Below are 22,357 nucleotides of genomic sequence, written 5' to 3' on the forward strand. Positions count from 1 at the left end.
GTGGTAATTTCCAAATCTTTGAATTGTTGTTGATGGTGTTCATTATAAAAATTTAGACATTTAGAAAATGTCTCTCCTGAAGTTCGGCTTCACAAAGAAGTCTCGTGAATCCGAGGCATCTGGTGCTGAAAAGAAGAGGAAACAATCACAGCAGAACTATGAAAGCAAGAGAGAGTGGAAATTTCTCAATTCTTGGAAGGATGAATTTGAATTGGTCCAAGACACCAGAGATGGAATGCAATGTTCTCTGTGCATATCGCATCCTACTTATACTGATGTCTCGAGCAGCATGTTTAAAGGTACAGCTTCATATAGGCGAGATATTCTAGTGTCTCATGGCAAGAGTATAAGCCACAAGCGGTGTGATGCAAATGCAATAAAGATTGTTGGGTTTAGGGATGACGAAAACTAAAAAAAATCTTGACTGACCACCGAGCCTCATTAGCCGGTTAAAGTCGGTTAACCGGCGCGCCTTTTGGCGGATGCCGCCTTTTTCACGGCTGAATCGTGCAGATCCGATTTTTTTTTTTTTTTTTAGGGGGGGTGTTGGAGTGTCTGAATAATTTCATCAGAGTAAATTCTGTATTAAAATTACTAAATGAACAAATGCATGTGCGCAGCTTTCTGATTTACTGTTTTCTTCTCATACTTCCTGTTTCATGGACTGTAACGGCATTTGCTCATTTAGTAATTTTAATACAGAATTTACTCTGATGAAATTATTCAGACACTCGAACGCCCCCCCTAAAAAAAAAATCGGATCTGCACGATTCAGCCGTGAAAGTCGGCATCTGCGCCTTTAGTTTGTGTGGAGAGATATGATCTGCAATAACATGCATTGTTGGCTACAGACTGAAACATACTTTCAGAATGCACTGGCCAAGGCAGGACTAAACTCCATGTGCCTTCTAATAATAATAAAAAAAAAAACAATAGTAATTTGTAAGCTAAAAAGCCTGTGTCTACACTTTTCTCTCGCCGAGTGGCAGCTGTGTTCAACTGGGGCGGGACATGACTGAATGGGTATTTCTGATTTGTCAGCTGTCTTCAACTGGGGTGGGAGGGCGGGACATGACTGAATGGGTGTTTCTGATTTGTCAGCTGTCGTCCTTACACCACATGGCATGCCCCAAGTGTTTACAACACAGAATTCCAGGTTCTCTGCTCCAAAATCAGCAGCTTCAAAACGATTGATTTTTTTTTTTTTTTTATTTAACCGACAACCAAAAAAAAATTAACCGGTTGACGTTGATTCCGTCAACCACCGGTCAAACGGTCATCGGTTAACATCCCTAAGTTGGGTTACAAATAGTTTTTTTTTTTTTTTCTCAAATATTTCTTTGGACAAGTCAACTTCACATTCGGACAAGTAAATTTCCTTTCAACTTGCCCGACAGGACAAGTGGTTTCAAAAGTTAATATGTAGAGCCCTGGATGTAACAGTGGTAATAATGCCTCTGTCCCAACTTTTTTTTTTTTGAGTGTGTTGCAGGCATCAAATTTTGACTTCGTTTATATTTACAAAATACAACTTGGTCAGTAAAACTATTGAAAATCTTTTCTTTGTACTTTTGTTAGTTAAATAAAGATTCACACGAATTAACATCACAGATTTTTGTTTTTACTGCATTTTGGAAACTATCCCAACTTTTCTGGAAATGGGGTTGTAAATCGCTAGTGGTAGCATTCTTCCAGTTCTTGAACTACAAAAAAAAAAAATCTGACAATGCTATCACTTCTGGCTCTTGCAGGTGTTCTAGAAGAAGCTGAGTTTTACAACATTGCGTCATTGGTGAGGCTGGTAAAGGAGAGGATACGAGACAATGAGAACAGGACGTCTCAGGTGTGTGAGAATGGAGCCAGGATGAAGGGTGCTTTCTGAGCTTGTTTCTTGGCAGGTCAGCTGAGAAAGTGGATTAAGTCCCAGAGCTGGACTTTGCGTTAGCAATTTACAAATTGCACCATCAGGCCTTTATTATAAGGAACATGCCCCCTTTCTTTTAGCTTTATAATCAGTTAAGCGAACAATCATTGGAAATTTGGTGTAAATTAGACAAGTATTTTCCTAACCTGCAGAATAATTAACCAGTCATTGTGCAAAACCCAAGCAAACGGAACATAACAGCACATGGAGAGAAGTTCTGTTTCACTGCTTTCCTTGCTTTATTCTTGCATCTTTTGGTCTCAGTGTATAACTGTTTGATTTTGATTTTTCTGAAAAGCAAAACCAAGTCCTCATAAGGGTGTTTGTATTTGCAGGGCCCAGTGAAACATGTGTACCGTGTACTTCAGTGCCAAGAAGAAGAACTCACTCAAATGGTGTCCACGATGTCTGACGGGTGGAAGTTTGAGCAGGTGAGCTGGCTTTTGTGTCTGCTCGACCGTTTGATTAGTGTGTTTTTGCGTGTTTAATCGTACCGCAGGTCACATGAACGAGCATACTGCCATTCCGAATATATAGACCCCTATTGAGTACGTCGGTTTGTTAACCTATTATTTGTAATCTTCTTAGCGTTCCTCCATTATCCCCTTATAAACGGCAGTGGAAGCCCACAGCTGTAATTTCAGTCCAAATGAATTGTGCTTTAATTAGATAAATACTTGAAAAGGGTGGCTACTCACCTGTTCATTCACTCTGAAGAACTGCAAAGCTCTTTAAGCCTTTAAGTTTCAGGTTGTTGTTTTTCAGATTTCAAGCTCGCATGATGTAAATTAGTTTGTATCGTTAAAGTGCATATCACGGGTAAATTCAGGAGCAAGATCAGTGTAATTCTCCTGTTTTATATTAAACTTTGGTCAAATATCTGTCACATTCTGCGTTCTCTGCAATTTTTTTACCTTGCGCAATACCAGAAAAATTCAGTTGAAATCAAGCCATTTGAGGCAAATTGGTCCGTCTCTGAAAAAAACCTGGCATTTGGATTTCCTGGCAAACATTGATTTTCGTGACGTCGCGTGCGGGACGCCTCCTTCTGAATCCTACGTCAGCGCTGGTTTGTTTATGAGAAAACGACCTGGTGGTTTTCTGCAAATTTCTTCAACGTTATCGCGTAATTATTAAAATGGTTAACAGATGTATCGTAGGAGGGTGTAGCAACACCAATCTTAATGGGATTCGTACTCATCATTTTCCAAAAGACCGGACAATGAGAGAGAAATGGGAGCGCTTGGTCTACACAGGCTGTGCACTGAAACCGTGCAAAGCTCGCGCAGCCTGCTGGCGCTTCCGCAGATAACGTCACAAATCTGGCTCCAGACTCCCTTGGGATTTTTCCAGACGCGTTTTGTTATTTTATTTTTTTCTGCTGTAGACAGATGGCCTTGTGCAAAATTACCCTTCTGGATGAGTGTGTAAAGGGACATACTTTCATATTAAAAAAAAAAAAACGAAATTGGTCCAGAATATGCCCTTTAACTGTTTTTGCAGTCTATGGAGCACTTGCATGTGACGTCACATCCGCTCCAGATTGTAGACAAACGCCATCTTGTCGGTTAAACGCCATATTTCCGCCACTGACTTTCATTATTTTTCGCCGAAATATTCAAATATTACCGTGCTACAATGCTGGAGAGTTGCATGGCATATAAATGCCACAACAGGAGAGGTCAGAAAACGGGAAGTTAGTTTCATAGGCTGCCACGGGACCCTGACAGGCGCGCAAAGTGGATTGCTGCTATCGGCCGGGCTGATCCAAACAACAAGAACAAGGCATGGGTACCGACTGGAAGGAACGATCACTGGCGCCTGTGCAGTGACCATTTCATCTCAGGTTCGTCATGTATTTATTTCAGTATATCCATGTGGTTATTTGCAGCATAAGTTTATGACTTGCTCTAATAAAAAATTCCGGGAAGTGGGAGCCTGAGAAAAGGGTTGGGGCGGGGTGGATTGGGTCTTTAGCGGTGTGGTACGAAAAAAAACAGTAAAGAACTTATAAGAATTTACCACTGTCTTAGTAGTAAATCCTTATAAATATAAGGATAAATCCTTATAAGGATTTATAAATAAATATATATGCCATGTATGATTCAACCATAATCGGCTGGTCAGTGCTATGCTAGATACTACTGATATATCTAGCATCAGTTCTAGTGCTCAATACTTAAGTGACTTACCCGTCCAATGAGGATTATTTTCTTCTTTACAAGATGCCACATCTTAGGGGGGCTGACAAATCCTGAATTTCTGTAGAGATAACTGTCCAAAGGTTTATAAGCACGCAGTGCTTCACCACTGAACAGCGAGAGAAAGTTGATGAGGTAATTATACACGTCCGGGTATTCCACCTCTGGCAGTTCAATATCCACTGAGGCCCACTTTACACGGGGACGGTCTGACACAAAAACGCAAAAGTCCGTTTTTGTTCTCACTTTTTTCCACGTCTACACGACCGTTTTCAAGGAGGAAATCTGCGTCTATACGGTGACGCATAAATGTGTGGAATTAAACTGGATGTTGTAATAGAGTGTGCCGAGTGGATGGAGTATAGTCAGTCAGAATGATGAGCAAAACAAGGAAAATTCTTGTACAAAAATAGTTTTCTTTTTATTCTTAAGCCGGCAGTTAACACAAACAGGACAAACAAAAAAACACTGATGACAAAACCAACCAAAAAAAAAAATTCTGGGACAAAATGCCCACGCAAGCTAGGCTACTCTGGCATTACTCACACAGAGCTCATGTCACGCGTCCTCTCCCTGCCGAGGCCATCTCCCGAATGAACAGTGCAGCGCATATTTCAAAGACTACGGCACAGTCTTAACACAATTAAAATCAATCAACACATCTAGACAGATTTTAACAGTTCTAAACATTTTCACTGCATGCATTACACTCCTACAACAATGTGCAGACCTTAAATATTACAACAAACACTTGCGTAAGATTTTTAGACCATTTCTCTCCGCTCTAATGAGCTGCTTTCCCGCGCATCGCGGAAGAAACCTTGAAATGCGCTTTCAGACCTGCATTCTGGTTTGGTCCCGCACCCGGAAGACTACAGCAGGTAAATGGCTACAAACATTTCTGGCTGATGTTAGATAAACTCTAGCAGAAAAGGATTCAGATGTTAAACGTGCGCATTTAATGAATCTTTACACGCTATTGTTTATAGTGAAAACTAATAAATGCTTGCGCTGTTTAAACCTGTGTCGCGTCTTTTACTATGAACACATGGACCAAACATTTCAGGTTTACATATCTAAAAGTTGTAACAAATGTACCCGTAACAAAACATACTTGTAAAGCCCCCATTACCAAACCCACAACAAACATACAACACAGATTGTATTTGGAATGTCTTTGCAACTGTGGTTTAGTCCATTGCACTTGACCATTGAAACATGACCAGCGGGAGGAACCGCTGTTTAGTGACAGACGCATTGCGCTCTGTCACAGATGTGCATGCCAGGCGGTGCTGTGAAAGACCTCCGCTATGTCTGCACGCATGCGCAACGTCTTCCGTCTTGTCTGATCTGCACATCTGCGCCGCGAAAACTTTGACTACTCTGGCTATGGTAAGTAAGAAAGTAAGTAAAAAAGTAAGAGCATGCTATACCCGCCTCTGTTCATTAACGGTATATGTGCAGATTCGGTATAGATGTTCGAAGGACTCCTGGACGTTTATTAAAGCTGCCAGAGCAGCTTGAAGGTCCGTTGGATCGATGTAATCAGACATGCTCTTACTTTCTTACTTACTTTCTTACTTCCCGGGCTGGCATGTACAGTATATGACATATGTATGACGTAAACGCGTACCCGACGTGAGCAGATCCGAGCAGAGTTTGGCGTATTGGGTAGTTTAGACGGATATGCAATGGGGGCCGTTTTTAACTTATCCACTCTGGAAGGCGTTTTCAATTTTTTCCGTTTTTCAGCCTCGGAAACGCCGTCCCCGTGTAGACGAAAGGCACTTCCGATAAAATATTTAGTCGTTTTTACCCGACAGCGTCCTCGTGTAAACGGGCCCTGAGACGGTCGTGAAAACTCCGTCCGGTAAGCCATAAGGGTCACTAATCTGTAGATCGTTTATTTTAGACATGTATCTAGTTATCTGTTCATTAGAAAAATGAGCCGTGTAGTCCGTCGGTTGAAATTGATCCATTCTGTACACGAGTGCAGCAGTATTCAGCTGTGTTGTTGACCGACAAGATGGCGGCTGTGTACTTTCCGGTTATGTGACTGCAAGATCTCTATATGAACTATCTGTATTCGAGAGTACACCTGTGCTAGTCGAGTGCTCCTTGCATTTATTTAGAGAAATCTTTGATGCCATGAGTTTGATTCAACTTTCTTATTTTTCTAGCTTATAAGCATTGGCTCCTCTTACAACTATGGAAATGAAGACCAAGCAGAGTTTCTATGTGTGGTTTCCCGGGAACTCAACAATTCCACTAATGGGATTGTTATTGAGCCAACTGAGAAGGCTAAGGTGAGATCAAAGATAAAGTGTGTGTATGTTTATCATTTGGATTTTACATCTGCTCAAAATCTGATCTCTTTTTTTTTTTTTTTGATTAGGGCTGCAACTAATGATGATTTTTAGAATAGATTGTCCACAGATTTTTATACCTGTCAGGGTGCAGGCACTTACAGATGCAAACGCAGGGGAGAGCGGGTGCGTCGCAAACCGTACACGAATCCAAATCAGGAAACTGGAGACGTAATCTGGGACGGGCAAGGCTCAGTCGCTCGACGAACAGAATATCAGAGATCAGGCGAGAGAACGAAGTCAGAAATAAGCAAACAGAGTTCAATAATGGGAAGTCAGGCAGATAGTCAAACAGCTCGGTAAAGTCAGGCACGTCAGGCTCAGAGAGCTGAGCTTATGTAGGGAAGGTGCTTGCCAGTAAACTAGAGACGGGTGTTGAGGTAAGAATTCTGGTGACGAGGGGTGCTGTGGCGCTTGGAAAGTGTAGTCCGGAGCGGCCATGTTTGGAGGCTGCGCCGGACTCATGTTTTCAGCGCTTTTACTGACAATACCCAATCATTTACTTGGGCTAATTTCTAAATATATGCAGAAATGAAAAGAACAGCGTGTAAGTGAGTTAATTTGAGCCAGTGTTCAGTCAGTTTCCACCCCTTCACGTTGTCATAAAATCTACCTGACGTTTTTGAGTTGAGAAATGTTTTCAGATGGGGTAGGAAACATAAATATGACCAAATATTTGTGACCAAGTTAGACAACCAGATAAGTTAGAGCATCTTGCAGAATACCCGGCAGTTAATACACATGGTTCAGCCTAGGACATCACGCTTTCACTGTAACTCACACTGGCCATAAAAGAATGATTATGGGTGAAATGATCCTTCACATCAAAACACAAGCTGTGGCAGACCCCAGTGTGTAACGTAAGCTGATCCTGTACTTTGGCCATCAGAACCGTTTTCCATCAAATGCGTTTTTAGTTTAAATGAATGGAAGCCGTGCATGCCACAGCACGCTTCATAACAACTAATCCATAATGAAATTTGCTGCATCATTCCTTGGAGCACATTTAACATCAAATGTGTATTCTGCGGTGAATACCATCCAAAATTTGTCTAATGGTTTTGATGTAAAATGGACGATATCAATGATCCATATCCAAGGTTACCTGAAAAAATATGAGAAATATCAGCTGAGCATAGCATCAGTACATTGTACCTGATCTGCAATCTCGAAGTTGTAAGTAGACGTCGGTAAATTTGAGAAAAACGTGTGTGTATATATACGACAGCCAGATCCTCCAGTAGACAGTGGCACCCTGCAATGTCATGGTAAAGTTCAAGCTTCCATACAGTCTGCAATTTCAACCATTGTTCTTCCATTTAACCAAACCACTATCACATATATAAAATATAGGAGATTTTCATCATCAGATCTATTCATCTGTTATCACTTCCACTTTGCTGTCAGCACTGGAATATAAAGACAGTACCAAACAACTCTTTCATTGCTGCAGTCTCAAGATTGTGCCTCCATGCACTTTTTTTTTTCTTTTCTTTTTTTAACCTCCTAGGGCTTAGCGGTCACATACGTGGACAGCACTTTTTAGAAATTCAGAACAAGAATCCACATATGTGGACATACTTTTTCTCAAAAAGTACATCTTATCAAAGATGATGCTTAGTTTTTATTCTAATCAGGTTCTAATAAGCCCAAATAGCAAAAAGAAATAAAAAATGCATGTAAAAAAAAACAGCTTGGGACTTAGGAGGTTAAAGATCGTTCATCTTATGATTGTCAGTATTTAAGATAAACTTGAACTTTGACAAAGACAGAAAATTGAGCATTATTTTTTGTTCGATTCCAGGCCATGCTGGCCTCGCTGGTAACGAGCAGGCAGATAACATGGCCGAAAAAGCCCTCACTAAAGAGCTCACTGAATGTAAAATCCTGACTTCAGACCTGCGCTGCCATCTTATATTTCAAGGAAGCAGCAGGCTGAATGGGATGAATGTCTTAAACAAATTGTATGAAATCAACCCTGCCGTTAGTAAGACACTTTTATTCTCGTTTCAAACCAGACATGACTGAGTGGTGTATACCAGGCGTCGTATTGGTCATTCAAGGTTTGCTCGTGGCTTTTTTAAAAAAAAAAAATATTTATTTATTTATTTTTTATTAAATGGTGAAGAACCACCATCAGGCCATTTCTGTAGGATATCTCTGACAATCAAGCATATTTTACTTTGCTGTCCTGTTCTGAATGCCACAAAGGAATGATTTTAAGCTTAAAGTACTTTGGATGATGTTTTTTAACAAGGTGCCGCCACAAAAAGTTTTAGAATTTTTATCACGTGTATAGCCTAGGTCACAACCCGACGTACGATTTTTTTGGCCGTGCGATTTTTGGCGTTTCCCAAATCGCTGCGTTTTTTTTTTTTTTGTTCATGGAGAAAGATGCACGTTGGCCGTAAGTTTGTCTTGCAACCTGAAAAAAACGTAAGCGCCCGTAGAGTTTGTTTGACATGACAAAGAACTTCTGCGGCCAGTCTACGGCTCGAAAATCAGCACGTCGGACGCGCGCCCTCCGTGCGTTTCTTGCGTTTTTTGCACGTAGACCGGCCGTAGGAGCACGTACGGCCGGTTGTGACCGAGGCTTATCCGAAGCATCTCATTGAGTTATTTGTTTATTTATTTATGAAATGATGATAGTACCTGTTTTTAGAAATGCTCTTGCCATGAAATAGCCTTAGGTGCTGAAATGGCTTTTAAAAAAAATGCACTTTGCTATTGATCCATTCATGATCCATGCTATGTTAATTTACCAGCTGGTTTTACCTCTTTCACACAGATCCTTCAGGAGAGAGGTTCCCGGATGTGAAGAGACCTTAGCTGTGTGACACAGATTTCCCCGCCCCTCCCTTCCTCTCCTTTAGTCTCCCTTCTTTAACCATACAGCTGACTCCATCAGCTCACATGGCTGCCCTTCCTTTCGATCACCCTCCTCCCTTGTGCCTTTCCACCGTGGGGGTGTCCCCCCTCCCTGCAGTGCTGCAACATCGCCCATCCAGCACCATCACCTGAGGTCACTGCTCTTATCAAAAATTAAAAGTACTAGAAAGTTAGTTGATCCGTGATGATGCGGGACTCACCATGACGACTAGGGAGGAGTCCAAGTAAGATTTTCGAGGTCCGTCGCTATAACTAACGTAGTCGTCCACAATGCCTCGGAACTTGATCATTAATCGCCTTTATATCCTCGTCATAATCATCTATAGACTATATCATTGCTGGCATGCTAGTTACAAGGAATGCCTGTGCCACGGTCAGCTAGGCTGTGTTTCCATCATCAGAATCTCCTCAGGACTTCCAGGGGTGCAAAAAAAGTAGTCAAGACAAAACTGTTTGCCCCCTACGCCCTTCTCATAGCAAGCACATTGACTCACTGTGTAAAACTGAGCGAGTGTACGAGTGAATATCAGCAGCAACACTCACTCACATTATTATTTCAGTATCTACCACAGCCTGGCTTGACCTTTGAACATGCAGAGCCATTTGTTTTCAATTTGTAGTGTATTATATATTTGTTCCCTGTACTCATTTGACCCACCAGAGTTCGTTGACAAGTATTGGATTTTCCAGGGCATGCCGGAGGAGTTTGTTCACTTCTCCTAACATGGACACAACGGTAAGAAACGCGTACTGTCGGGAGTGTGTAAAGATCATGAATATGGTTGTATTACAGTGGAGGCTGTTCTAAAAGTCGTTTGTGTTTCATAGTAGTCACATTTGACCGGGGAAGCTTATGAACTCCTTCTCCTCGTCTACTTTGTCCAGTGCTTCATCACTCGTTTGTAAATTTTTGTGTTGTGTTGTTCTCCCACTGGCTTTTCATCTATAACTGGGGGAAAACTGGACTCTCCATAGTCTTATTTCACACTATTTCTCAAGAATAGTTTTGTTTAAGTCAAACGTTTGGACACGCCTACTCATTCATAGATTTTTCCGTATTTTGACTAATTTTCTACATTTGTAGAACAATACTGAAGACATCAACACTATATGAAATAACATATGGAATAAAAAAATGTGTTAAAAACAAAACATGCTTCATGTTTTAGATTCTTCAAAGTAGCCACCGTTTACCTTGACGCTTTGCACGCTATTGGCATTATCTTAACCAGCTTCATGAGGTCGTCACCTGGAATGCTTTTCAGCTAACAGGCGCCTCGTCAACAGTTAATTAGTGCGATTTCTTGCCTTCTTAATGCGTTTGAGATCAAACAGTAAATAGCCAGATTCCACAACTGAAATAATCCATACTATGTCAAGAACCACTTAACTAAGTAAAGAGAAACAACATCCATCATTATTTTAAGACATGATTTGTCTTTTAATTAATTAATTAAAAAAAAAGACATTGAATTAGAAGGTGTGTCCAAACTTTTGACTGGTACTGGAAGTGTTTTTTGTCTCGTCACAAATGAGCTCCATGAGACTGTTGATAGACAACGTGCTCAAACGATTTGAGTCACAGCAGAACTCTGTTCTGTAATATGATTGTTCATTTTTTGACTTGGTAAGTTCAGCTCTAGCACTCCATAGAATTCTAACTATTTTGGCTGTTTAACTGTTTCTATCTGTTTTTTTTTTTTAAATTATTTAAGTAAAACATTAGATAAGTTATAGTGGAATAGCAGTGAATGTTAAGGGCTCTATTTTACATGGATTGAGATGCTTGCCCTCATGTCAAAAATCCTATTGTATTACATAAGGGTAAACTGCTTCTTCCATGTTTTGACATCATAGCCAGTATTTGGTCCCGTTTTATGCAGAATTGCCCTTGTCGTTCGATATTTAGCCACTCAAGACGAGCTTTCTAAATTAAATTACACACCCTTAAAAGTTATCTGCTAGGACCAGGTGTGCTTCATGATGTTCAGACAGTATTTTAACATAAGATAAAATAAGAAGACCTTTATTATCCCACAACGGGGAAATTTCCTGTTTGCAGCAGCACAGTGGATAGCAGCAGAAGAGGACATATCAAACCACACAAATAAAAAAAAAAATTATATATACACACACACACACACACACATTGAAAAGAAAAAATATACCGAAGATAAATATTAAATTAGAGGAATTATGAAGTAGACGAAACACACTTATTGCACATATCAGGTGGTCGTAGTTGCAAAAGGAAAAAAACAACAGCAACAATGCAACAACTATTGACACGTACAGATGCGAGTCTACTGTGAGCAGTGCTGGTTGTACAGTCTAAAAGCTGCAGGAAGGAATGATCTGCGGTAACGCTCCTTCACACACTTAGGGTGGAGCAACCTCCCGCTGAAGGAGCTCTGCAGCCCAGTGAGTAAGCCCTGTAGGGTTGGGAGTCGTTCTCCATCATAGATGACCGATCCTTGTTCAGTATCACATAGAATGTAAAACTGCATGCTTTGATGTTGTTATTCAGGTCTATTGAAAAGCAGCCGATGGCTGCCACAGGCAGCATGTCAATGTGAAATTTTTGGTCTCAAGTGCACATTTAAAAGCACGAATAAATTTTTTTTGGGTCCCCTGCTTTAAAATGTGAAGCAAAGGAGAACAGGTTGTCAAAACATGCTTCATGTTTAGTCTTTTAAGCTTTCACTTTGCAGCAGGTGTTTTGTCAGAGGAATACTTTTCAGGCAAATATTGATGGCCCAGTAGAAATGTTCTTTATCGCTTATTGCATTTGGACATTAAAGGAACAGTCCACCGTACTTCCATAATGAAATATGCTCTTATCTGAATTGAGACGAGCTGCTCCGTACCTCTCCGAGCTTTGCGCGACCTCCCAGTCAGTCAGACGCAGTCAGACGCGCTGTCACTCCTGTTAGCAATGTAGCTAGGCTCAGCATGGCCAATGGTATTTTTTGGGGCTGTAGTTAGATGCGACCAAACTCTTCCGCGTTTTTCCTGTTTACATAGGTTTATATGACCAGTGATATGAAACAAGTTCAGTTACACAAATTGATACGTAGCGATTTTCTATGCTATGGAAAGTGCGCACTATAATGACAGGCGTACTAACACCTTCTGCGCGCTTCGGCAGCGCATTGATACGGAGCTCAGATATCAATGCGCTGCCGAAGCGCGCAGAAGGTGTTAGTACGCCTGTCATTATAGTGCGCACTTTCCATAGCATAGAAAATCGCTACGTATCAATTTGTGTAACTGAACTTGTTTCATATCACTGGTCATATAAACCTATGTAAACAGGAAAAACGCGGAAGAGTTTGGTCGCATCTAACTACAGCCCCAAAAAATACCATTGGCCATGCTGCGGAGAGGTACGGAGCAGCTCGTCTCAATTCAGATAAGAGCATATTTCATTGTGGAAGTACGGTGGACTGTTCCTTTAAGAATTTGGCTCGAATTGCACCCCTAACCGAGTAACCGGAGTTGATGAAATGCATCCCAGGGAGCGTTTCTTTTTGTTCAGCCACAATTTTTTTTTTATTATTGGAGTTTTCATATCGAGTGTCTGAGCTATAGATCTCTGCTGCAGGAAATTTAAGATTTGATCTTGACCAGTGTGTGGGTGTGTGTTTTAATGAATCATGCAAAATAAGGGGGGTTTGTAGGTTGGAGTTACTGTCTGTTTTGATGATACAGTATATAATCATCATTTGAGATGAAATCAGCTGTGTCTATGCTCTACTATACACACGTCCTTTGTACCACTATCAGTGTCTAATGTAGTGCACAGCATTTCTTACAGGTTTTCCTTTGTATAAGGTCGTTAAGACAAATGCCTTGCTAAGTTGGGTCCCTTGTTTCAGTTCCTGTATGTATTTAGTTTAGGTTGGCTTTTCACATTTTCATTGTGCCAGTGTAACTGGTTAATGTTTTTATTCACATCCTAAGAAACTTTTTGTTTGCACCCTTAATCTTTTACTTGCACTTTAATTATGCCTGTGTCTTTCTGTTAAACAGCAGAGATGTGGAGAAATGTCACGCCAATAGCACACTTTACTTTAGGTCATTTTTATATATATATATATATATATATATATATATATATATATATATATATATATATATACACACACACACACACACACACACACACACACACACACACACACACACACAGGTAGTCGTCGACGACTGCGTTTGGTTCCAACTGACCGGTTGTAAACCGATCTGGTCGTAAGTCGGCCTATGTTAAATGAATGTAAGTATATTGTGATGTGTAATGATATTGTAATCATCTTAAAGTCTTATTTTATCAACATTTTCTTATTTCATTACCTTGGCTCATTATTTGGTTTAAGTCAAACGCTGCATACTACACTGCGTACAGTACAATTCGTTTAACATGTGCAAAACAAAAAATATGAAATACAGCTGTGAAAAATAGAAAACATTTTAGTTTGAAACATACCAAAATACAAATGTAAAACATAGCAAAATACAAAACTTAGTGACCGCTGGCATCACTGGTGCTTGGCTGTGGGTCGTCTACGTCATCATCAGCTGTTGCAGCGCTCGGGCTGGCGGGAGCATTTGCTCGTTTCATAAACCAGGAGCTGGGGCGGAAACTGTATGACGGAGTGCGCGAGGGAGCGCGAGAGAGACTGCGCATGTGTCTGGAGCTGGGGTGGAAACTGTCGTACGCTCAGCTAGCTCAGCTGGGAAACACTTGCCAGTCATAACCAGACGGTCGTAAAGTCGATCGGTCGCAAGTTGCATAGGTCGTAAGTCGACGACTACCTGTGTGTGTCTAATATAGATAATATAAATGTGTGCGTGTATATTGTGTGTGTAACATTTCTCAAACTAATGGGAGGATTTTGTAAGATTTGTGTATCATAAAGATATTGGTGCATGTAGGCCCATTGAATTTATAGATTTATTTTCCTGATTCATCCCCCCCCTTTTTTTTTTTGTGCAGACAGAGGCAAAAAGATGTTTTTTGTAGAAGAAAAAAAAACTTCGCCAAAGTTATTTGGTGTTCTGTTAATCTGTGGGGAGGGACGAGGACTGTGGGGTTTTTTTTTTTTGGTACGTGAACTTGAAAGCATGCATTTTGTTAGAGTATATAATATTCTATAGTGGGACTTTGTCTAGCCTTGTGGTAGTGTAGGGGTAAAGTGGTGCATGGACAGTTTTTCAGAAAGTCTGGATGCCATGTGCAAGGGATAACTTTCAGTCACTTCACAACGCCTGTTAATTGTGTTTTTGTTTTGTCCAAACCTATCTGGATAAAATGTTTAGTTCTAAATGGACATTTAAAAGGCGACCCAGTTGGTCAGGAATGCAGACCTATCGTATTTGTCCACATTAAAGTCTGCCACAATAGTCTGCATCACCTGCATGCTTGGATATACAAAACATACACGCATGTGCGTGTGGGCACACATACCAAGAAAGGCATTTAAACTTGTATTGCAAACCTGCTCCTTACATCAGATGTTTTGAATGTGTTAAGTTATTGAGTGTATCGATGTCATATGTGACCTTTTTGTCTAAACAAAGTTTGTGGAGCTAAGTGTTCTGGAAATGAATAGTTTTGGTCAGATTGTCTTTTAATATATAAATATATATATATAAATAATTTTGTTTGTTTTTTAAATGTCATCTGATGCAGTTTCTTTCAATGTACAGATTGCAATGAGGAAAAAAGAAAATGTCTGATTTTTATCATAAAATGTACGTGTTCAAAATGTTGTTGTACTTCTCATTTTGTCACAGAACTTTGTTGCAATTGTTTACCAGAAAACTGAGCATGTATGTACACCGTATCCAAAAAATAAAAGAACATGTTTTACAGAAGCAGAAAGAAAAACTGCTCGAGAATGTCTGTCAGGGTGCCATGTGAAAATGGTCTGATTAGACTAATGTGTGAAAGAGAGATAAATATGGCAATGAGGAGTGTGTACAGTGGTGCTTGAAAGTTTGTGAACCCTTTAGAATTTGTTTCTGCATAAATGTGACCAAAAACATCAGATTTTCACACAAGTCCTAAAAGTAGATAAAGAGAACCCAGTTAAACAAATGAGACAAAAATATTATATTTGGTCATTTATTTCTTGAGGAAAATGATCCAATATTACATATCTGTGAGTGGCAAAAGTATGTGAACCTTTGCTTTCAGTATCTGGTGTGACCCCCTTGTGCAGCAATAACTGCAACTAAACGTTTGCAGTAACTGTTGATCAGTCCTGCACACCGGCTTGGAGGAATTTTAGCCCATTCCTCCATACAGAACAGCTTCAACTCTGGGATGTTGGTGGGTTTCCTCACATGAACTGCTCGCTTCAGGTCCTTCCACAACATTTCGATTGGATTAAGGTCAGGACTTTGACTTGGCCATTCCAAAACATTCACTTTATTCTTCTTTAACCATTCTTTGGTAGAACGACTTGTGTGCTTAGGGTCGTTGTCTTGCTGCATGACCCACCTTCTCTTGAGATTCAGTTCATGGACAGATGTCCTGACATTTTCCTTTAGAATTCACTGGTATAATTTAGAATTCATTGTTCCATCAATGATGGCAAACCGTCCTGGCCCAGATGCAGCAAAACAGGCCCAAACCATGATACTACCACCACCATGTTTCACAGATGGGATAAGGTTCTTATGCTGGAATGAAGTGTTTTCCTTTCTCCAAACATAACGCTTCTCATTTAAACTAAAAAGTTGTATGTTGGTCTCATCCATCCACAAAACATTTTTCCAATAGCCTTCTGGCTTGTCCACATGATCTTTAGCAAACTGCAGGTGAGCACCAATGTTCTTTTTGGAGAGCAGTGGCTTTCTCCTTGCAACCCTGCCATGCACAAAGGACCCCAACAATGGTGTTCCGTGTTCTTCTGATGGTGGACTCATGAACATTAACATTAGCCGGTGTGAGAGAGGCCTTCAGTTGCTTAGAAGTTACCCTGGGGTCCTTTGTGACCTCGCCAACTATTACACGCCTTGCTCTTGGAGTGATCTTTGTTGGTCGACCACTCCTGGGGAGGGTAACAATGGTCTTGAATTTCCTCCATTTGTACACAATCTGTCTGACTGTGGATTGGTGGAGTCCAAACTCTTTAGAGATGGTTTTGTAACCTTTTCCAGCCTGATGAGCATCAACAACGCTTTTTCTGAGGTCCTCAGAAATCTCCTTTGTTCGTGCCATGATACACTTCCACAAACATGTGTTGTGAAGATCAGACTTTGATAGATCCCTGTTCTTTAAATAAAACAGGGTGCCCACTCACACCTGATTGTCATCCCATTGATTGAAAACACCTGACTCTAATTTCACCTTCAAATTAACTGCTAATCCTAGAGGTTCACATACTTTTGCCACTCACGGATATGTAATATTGGATCATTTTCCTCAATAAATAATTGACCAAGTATAATATTTTTGTCTCATTTGTTTAACTGGGCTCTCTTTATCTACTTTTAGGACTTGTGTGAAAAGCTGATGATGTTTTAGACATATCACATTTATGCAGAAATATAGAAAATTCTAAAGGATTCACAAACTTTCAAGCACCACTGTATGTGTCAGGTTGTTCATTTTTGTTTTGTTTTTTAATTGAGAAAGTAGTAACTGATGTGTGACAGACATAATACTGCCGTACTGATAGATGAAAGACATCATAAGCACACTACAGAATGCAATAAATGTATGTAAACAAATCCAAACAAAATATCACTGGGGGAAAACAAATAAAAATAAACAAATAAGAGAGGGGAGGCTATAATAATAATAATAATAATTATTATTATTAATTTTTACCAGATAATGAGGAGGATAATTAATTTCAAAGCATTTCAGAGTCTCAGTGCTCTAACAATAAAAATATGAACAAATAAATTATAAAAGTATATGTATATTCGTGTTTATATGTATTAAAAATTATGAAAACAAATTGACCAGAATGAAGACTAGTATTCAAGTCATAAGATGTTCATAATTAATAATACTCTTCAAAAAGTAACGTCTTTAGACATTATATTAATAATAGTTGTAGTAATAATAATAAAAGTCAATTATTTTTATTATTGTTATTAATAATAATAACCAATTTAAGTGCTTTAACCAGATTTAATTCTAAAACATATATTTCACATTTCTTGGCAGACTTGAGAAGCTTCTATTTGTAGAGGAAACACGTTGCTTTAAGAAAAGAAACTGATCACAAACACTAAAGCCAACTATACAATAAACATGTCTTCAGGGTTCCATTCTGTATCACTGCTCAGTTATGGAATACTCTTCCTTCTACTTTAGTCGATTCTAGTCAATCTTTGTTCAATTTTAAGAAAAATGTTAAATCTTATACAGCGCCCTCCACAATTATTGGCACCCCTGCTTAAGACGTGTTAAAAGCCTTAAAATAAATTCAATTTTTATTGCAGAAACATAATCTCACACTGAAAATTGTAGAAAAATGTAACCCTTAACTCAAGTGAATTTAAAAAAATTAAAAAATCCCTGACTAAGAAATAATTATTTTTCATAAAATCACCTGTTCCACAGTTATTGGCACCCATAATTCCTTGAAAATAAATGTAATTGAAGCATTTCTGTAATTTCTACTGTAGTTTATAAAGTTGATCAGAGTATCTAGGAACCTTTAATTAGTAATTCATCACATCCTGTTTCCCTGGGGTATAAATATGATGTGACACAGAGGCCTATTTCTCTTATCCACTCTTCAACATGGGAAAGACAAGAGAACACACCATTCAAGTAAGGCAGATGTGTGTCAACCTTCATAAGTCAGGCAATGGCTACAAGAAAATAGCCGCTCGCCTACACCTGCCCATATCTACAGTCAGAGGAATCATCAAGAAGTTTAAAACAACTGGAACAGTGGCAAACAAGCCTGGACAAGGATGCAAGTTTATCTTGCCACCACGCACAGTGAGGAGGATGGTAAGAGAAGTAAAAAGTTCTCCAAAGCTCACTGTTAGAGAACTGCATCAAAGAGTAGCATCTTGGGGTCACAAAGTCTCCATAACAACCATCAAGCACCATCTACATGCCAACAAGCTGTTTGGGAGGCATGCACGGAAAAAGCCTTCTCTCACTTACAAGCATAAACGTAAACGTCTGGAGTTCGCTAAGCGGTACTGGGACTTCAACTGGGACCGTGTGCTTTGGTCAGATGAGACCAAGATAGAGCTTTTTGGCAACAAACACTCTAATACATCACAAAAGATGAGTATGCAGAAAAGCACCTCATGCCCACTGTGAAGTATGGGGGAGGATCGGTGATGCTGTGGGCCTGTTTCTCTTCCAAAGGCCCCGGGAACCTTGTTAGGCTGCATGGCATCATGAACTCTTTGAAATACCAGGACATTTTAAATCAAAATCTGGTGGCCTCTGCCCAAAAGCTGAAGATGGGTCGTCACTGGGTCTTTCAGCAAGATAATGACCTTAAACATGTGGTCAAATCTACACAAAAATGGTTCACCAGACACAAAATCAAGCTCCTCCCATGGCCATCTCAGTCCCCAGACCTCAACCCAATTGAAAACCTGTGGAGTGAGCTGAAGAGGAGAATGCATAGGAGAGGACCCAGGACTCTGGATGATTTAGAGAGATTGTGCAAAGAGGAATGGTCAAATATCCCTCTCTCTGTATTCTCCCATCTAGTGAAATGTTATAGTAAGTGCTGTCTTGTTGGCAAAAGGCAGTTGTACAAAGTATTAACATCAGGGGTGCCAGTAATTGTGGCACACATGATTTCATGTAAAAGAATTATTTCTTAATGTAGGCTTCTAAAAGGCATGGTGGTGTAAGTGGTTAGCATGGTTGCCTCACAGCAAGAAGGTTCTGGGTTCGAATGCAGTGGAACCATGTTAGCATGGCTGCCCAGTGCTCTGGGTATGTGTGTGTTTACTGCTTCAGATGGGTTAAATGCAGAGAGGAAATTTCACAAGTGTGTGATGAATAAAGTTGTGCTTTCTTTCTCCTCCCCTCCCCACTGAATAAATGCATTTGAATTAAAGGTTGGATTTCTCTTTTTTTGCATTGCTGTCCTATATTATTAAAAAAAAGAAAAGAATTTATTAGAAGCCTAAGAACATATCTTAACGAGGGGTGCCAATAATTGTGAAGGGCACTGTATGTATAATGTTATGACTTCTATTGAGTGATGCTTTTTTAAAAATTAATTTTTGTATATTTTTATTAGTATTAGGTTTATATCTCTCTTTCATGCACATCTTGCATTATGGGGACCACAATGGAAATAAGTTTTTCATTTTTTTGTGTTATCCCCAGCAAGATATACAGTATTTTGTGCATATACAGTGCTGAGCGTAAATGAGTACACCCCCTTTGAAAAGTAACATTTTAAACAATATCTCAATGAACACAATTTCCAAAATGTTGACAAGACAAAGTTTAATATAACATCTGTTTAACTTATAACAGGAAAAAGTAAGGTTAATAATATAAACTTAGATTACATATTTTTCAGTTTTACTCAAATTAGGGTGGTGCAAAAATGAGTACACCCCAAGTTTCATCCACCCAAAAGTTTGGATTTTACTCGACCGGAGCAGTGGCCAGAGTGGCGACAACGGTTTCAGAGGTACCGGCTAGCAACAAAGCTAAACGATGAAAGCGGTGCCGTGCAGGTGAGCACTTTGTTGTACGCACTCGGCAGAGAGGCAGAACAAGTTTTTAACACCTTCGTCTTTGGTGAAGAGGAGGATGAGGATGATTATGACACGGTTTTGGACAAGTTAAACACGTATTTTGTCCCGAAAGTCAATGTGATTCATGAGCGAGCCCGTTTCTACCTTAGAGGGCAGAGACAAGGGGAATCCACAGAGGAATACATTCGGACACTGTATGAATTAGCAGAAACATGCCAGTTTGGGCCAGTTAAGATAGAAAACATTCGTGACAAGCTGGTAATAGGGATCCTCGACAAGGAGTTATTCGAGAAACTCCAACTGACAGCCGACCTAACGCTGGATATGGCGGTTGAAATGGTGCGGCAGTCCGAGCAAATCAAGGGGCAAGTTACCCAGCAGGCTAAAGTTAGCTCTTCAGAGGCTAGCTACCTGAGCAAAGTGGCGAGAAGGCAGGCTTGAGCTCCGAATCTCCGCTCCGGCGCGAGGGGAAGACAGCAGCCTGGAGCCAACCGAAATTTCCAACCGTCTGGGCAAAGAAAGAAGTGCTTCAGATGCGGTAAGGACCATCCTGCACAGTCTCAATGTACAGCCAAAAACGCCAAATGTAGAAATTGCCACAAAATTGGGCATTTCGCTGCCGTATGTTGGTCAGCCAAGCTAAACGAGCTAGTAAACATTGGGGCAGAGTGCGAGGCAAGCGGGGGCAATGAACATTTTCTGGGTGAAATTAAAGCCTGTACCGTTGCCGATTCCACTACCCCATGGACTGTAAAGCTGCGAATTAATCACACATCAGTCACGTTCAAAATCGACACAGGGGCCGACACCAGCATAATATCCGAAGACACTTATCGCAGGTTGAAACACCCACCAGCATTAGCCAGCGACAACACGTCCCTCCAGAGCCCGGGAGGTAGACTGGATCGCCTTGGAGTGTTCAACACCACAGTGAAGTACTCAGGTCAGCTCTACAAATTCAGCATTCACGTAGTAAAAACACATGGCAGTGACTTGCTAGGGCGCAATGTGGCAGTGGCAATGGGGCTGGTCAAGAGGCTTAATGAGGTGCAGACCACGTATGACACAGAGCTGGGCTTATTGAATGTAAAATCAGTGAAAATCCATCTGAAAGAAAAATGCTGTTCCCTATAGTGTGAGCACTGCTAGGCGAGTGTCTGCTCCTCTGTTCCCCAAGGTCAAGGCTGAGCTGGAGACAATGGTGCAGTGTGGCGTCATCGAGGAGGTCAAGGAGCCGACGGAGTGGTGTGCTCCCATGGTCCCGGTTCCGAAGAAGAACGGCAAGGTGAGAATCTGTGTCGACCTCAAACGCCTCAACACTGCGATAAAGAGGGAGAGGTATGTCCTGCCCACCATAGACGACATCCTGCCGAGGCTGGCAGACTCGCATGTGTTCTCCCTGCTAGATGCCGCCAGTGGGTTTTGGCAGATTCCACTGGACCGAGACACGGCAATGCTCACTACATTCATCACACCTATGGGAAGATATTTCTTCAAGCGGCTCCCTTTCGGAATCTCCAGCGCCTCCGAGATATTCCAGAGGGAGATGTCGGTGCTGTTCCGCGACATGGAGGGCGCTGAGGTGTTCATGGACGACATCCTTGTCCATGGTGCTGACGAGGGCCAACACGAGGAGCGACTGCAGGCAGCCCTACGCATCCTGAGAGACTCAGGCCTGAAGCTCAACGAGGACAAGTGTCGCTTGCGCCAGAGACGGCTGACCTACCTGGGGCACTGCATCGATCAGGAGGGCATTCGACCTGATCCATCAAAGGTCAGTGCCATCACGGAGATGCCAGCGCCAAGCGACGTGCCCGAGCTGCGGAGGTTCCTGGGTATGGTGCACTACCTGGGGAGGTACCTGCCGAGCCTGTCAGCGACAGTCAAGCCCCTCAACAACCTGCTGAAGAGCGACGCCACGTGGTCCTGGGACACACCCCAAGCCAAGGCCTTCAGCAAGGTAAAACAACTTGTTTGCACAGCACCCACACTGTCATTCTACGACATTAGCAAGCCAACAGTAGTCAGCGCAGATGCCAGCAGCTATGGGCTAGGTGCCGTACTGCTGCAGAGACATGATGATGGACTAAGACCAGCAGCATTCTGTTCTCGAACACTGACTGACTCTGAGACGCGCTATGCGCAAATAGAGAAAGAGTGCCTGGCAGCCGTTTGGGCATGCGAGAGGTTCTCACAGTATCTGTATGGCTTAGAGAGTTTCACAATGCACACAGACCACAAGCCATTAGTTCCACTGATTAACA

The 22,357-nt window shown here is 41.1% G+C and overlaps 1 protein-coding gene across 1 annotated transcript in view; it reads left to right on the top strand.

Moving 5' to 3' along the window:
* kctd2 (potassium channel tetramerization domain containing 2) overlaps window positions 1-12,209 on the top strand; it is a 31,696-nt gene extending 19,487 nt beyond the window's left edge. The window contains exons 3-6 of the mRNA XM_060940049.1: window positions 1,752-1,843; window positions 2,260-2,355; window positions 6,306-6,431; window positions 9,280-12,209. Coding sequence (XP_060796032.1) covers window positions 1,752-1,843; window positions 2,260-2,355; window positions 6,306-6,431; window positions 9,280-9,309 — 344 coding nt within the window. The 3' untranslated portion in view covers window positions 9,310-12,209. The remainder of the gene's footprint in view (window positions 1-1,751; window positions 1,844-2,259; window positions 2,356-6,305; window positions 6,432-9,279) is intronic.
* The last annotated feature ends 10,148 nt before the right edge of the window (window positions 12,210-22,357 follow it).

The sequence above is a fragment of the Neoarius graeffei genome, chromosome 14 (genome assembly GCF_027579695.1).
Source record: "Neoarius graeffei isolate fNeoGra1 chromosome 14, fNeoGra1.pri, whole genome shotgun sequence".
In the NCBI taxonomy this organism is placed as follows: domain Eukaryota; kingdom Metazoa; phylum Chordata; class Actinopteri; order Siluriformes; family Ariidae; genus Neoarius; species Neoarius graeffei.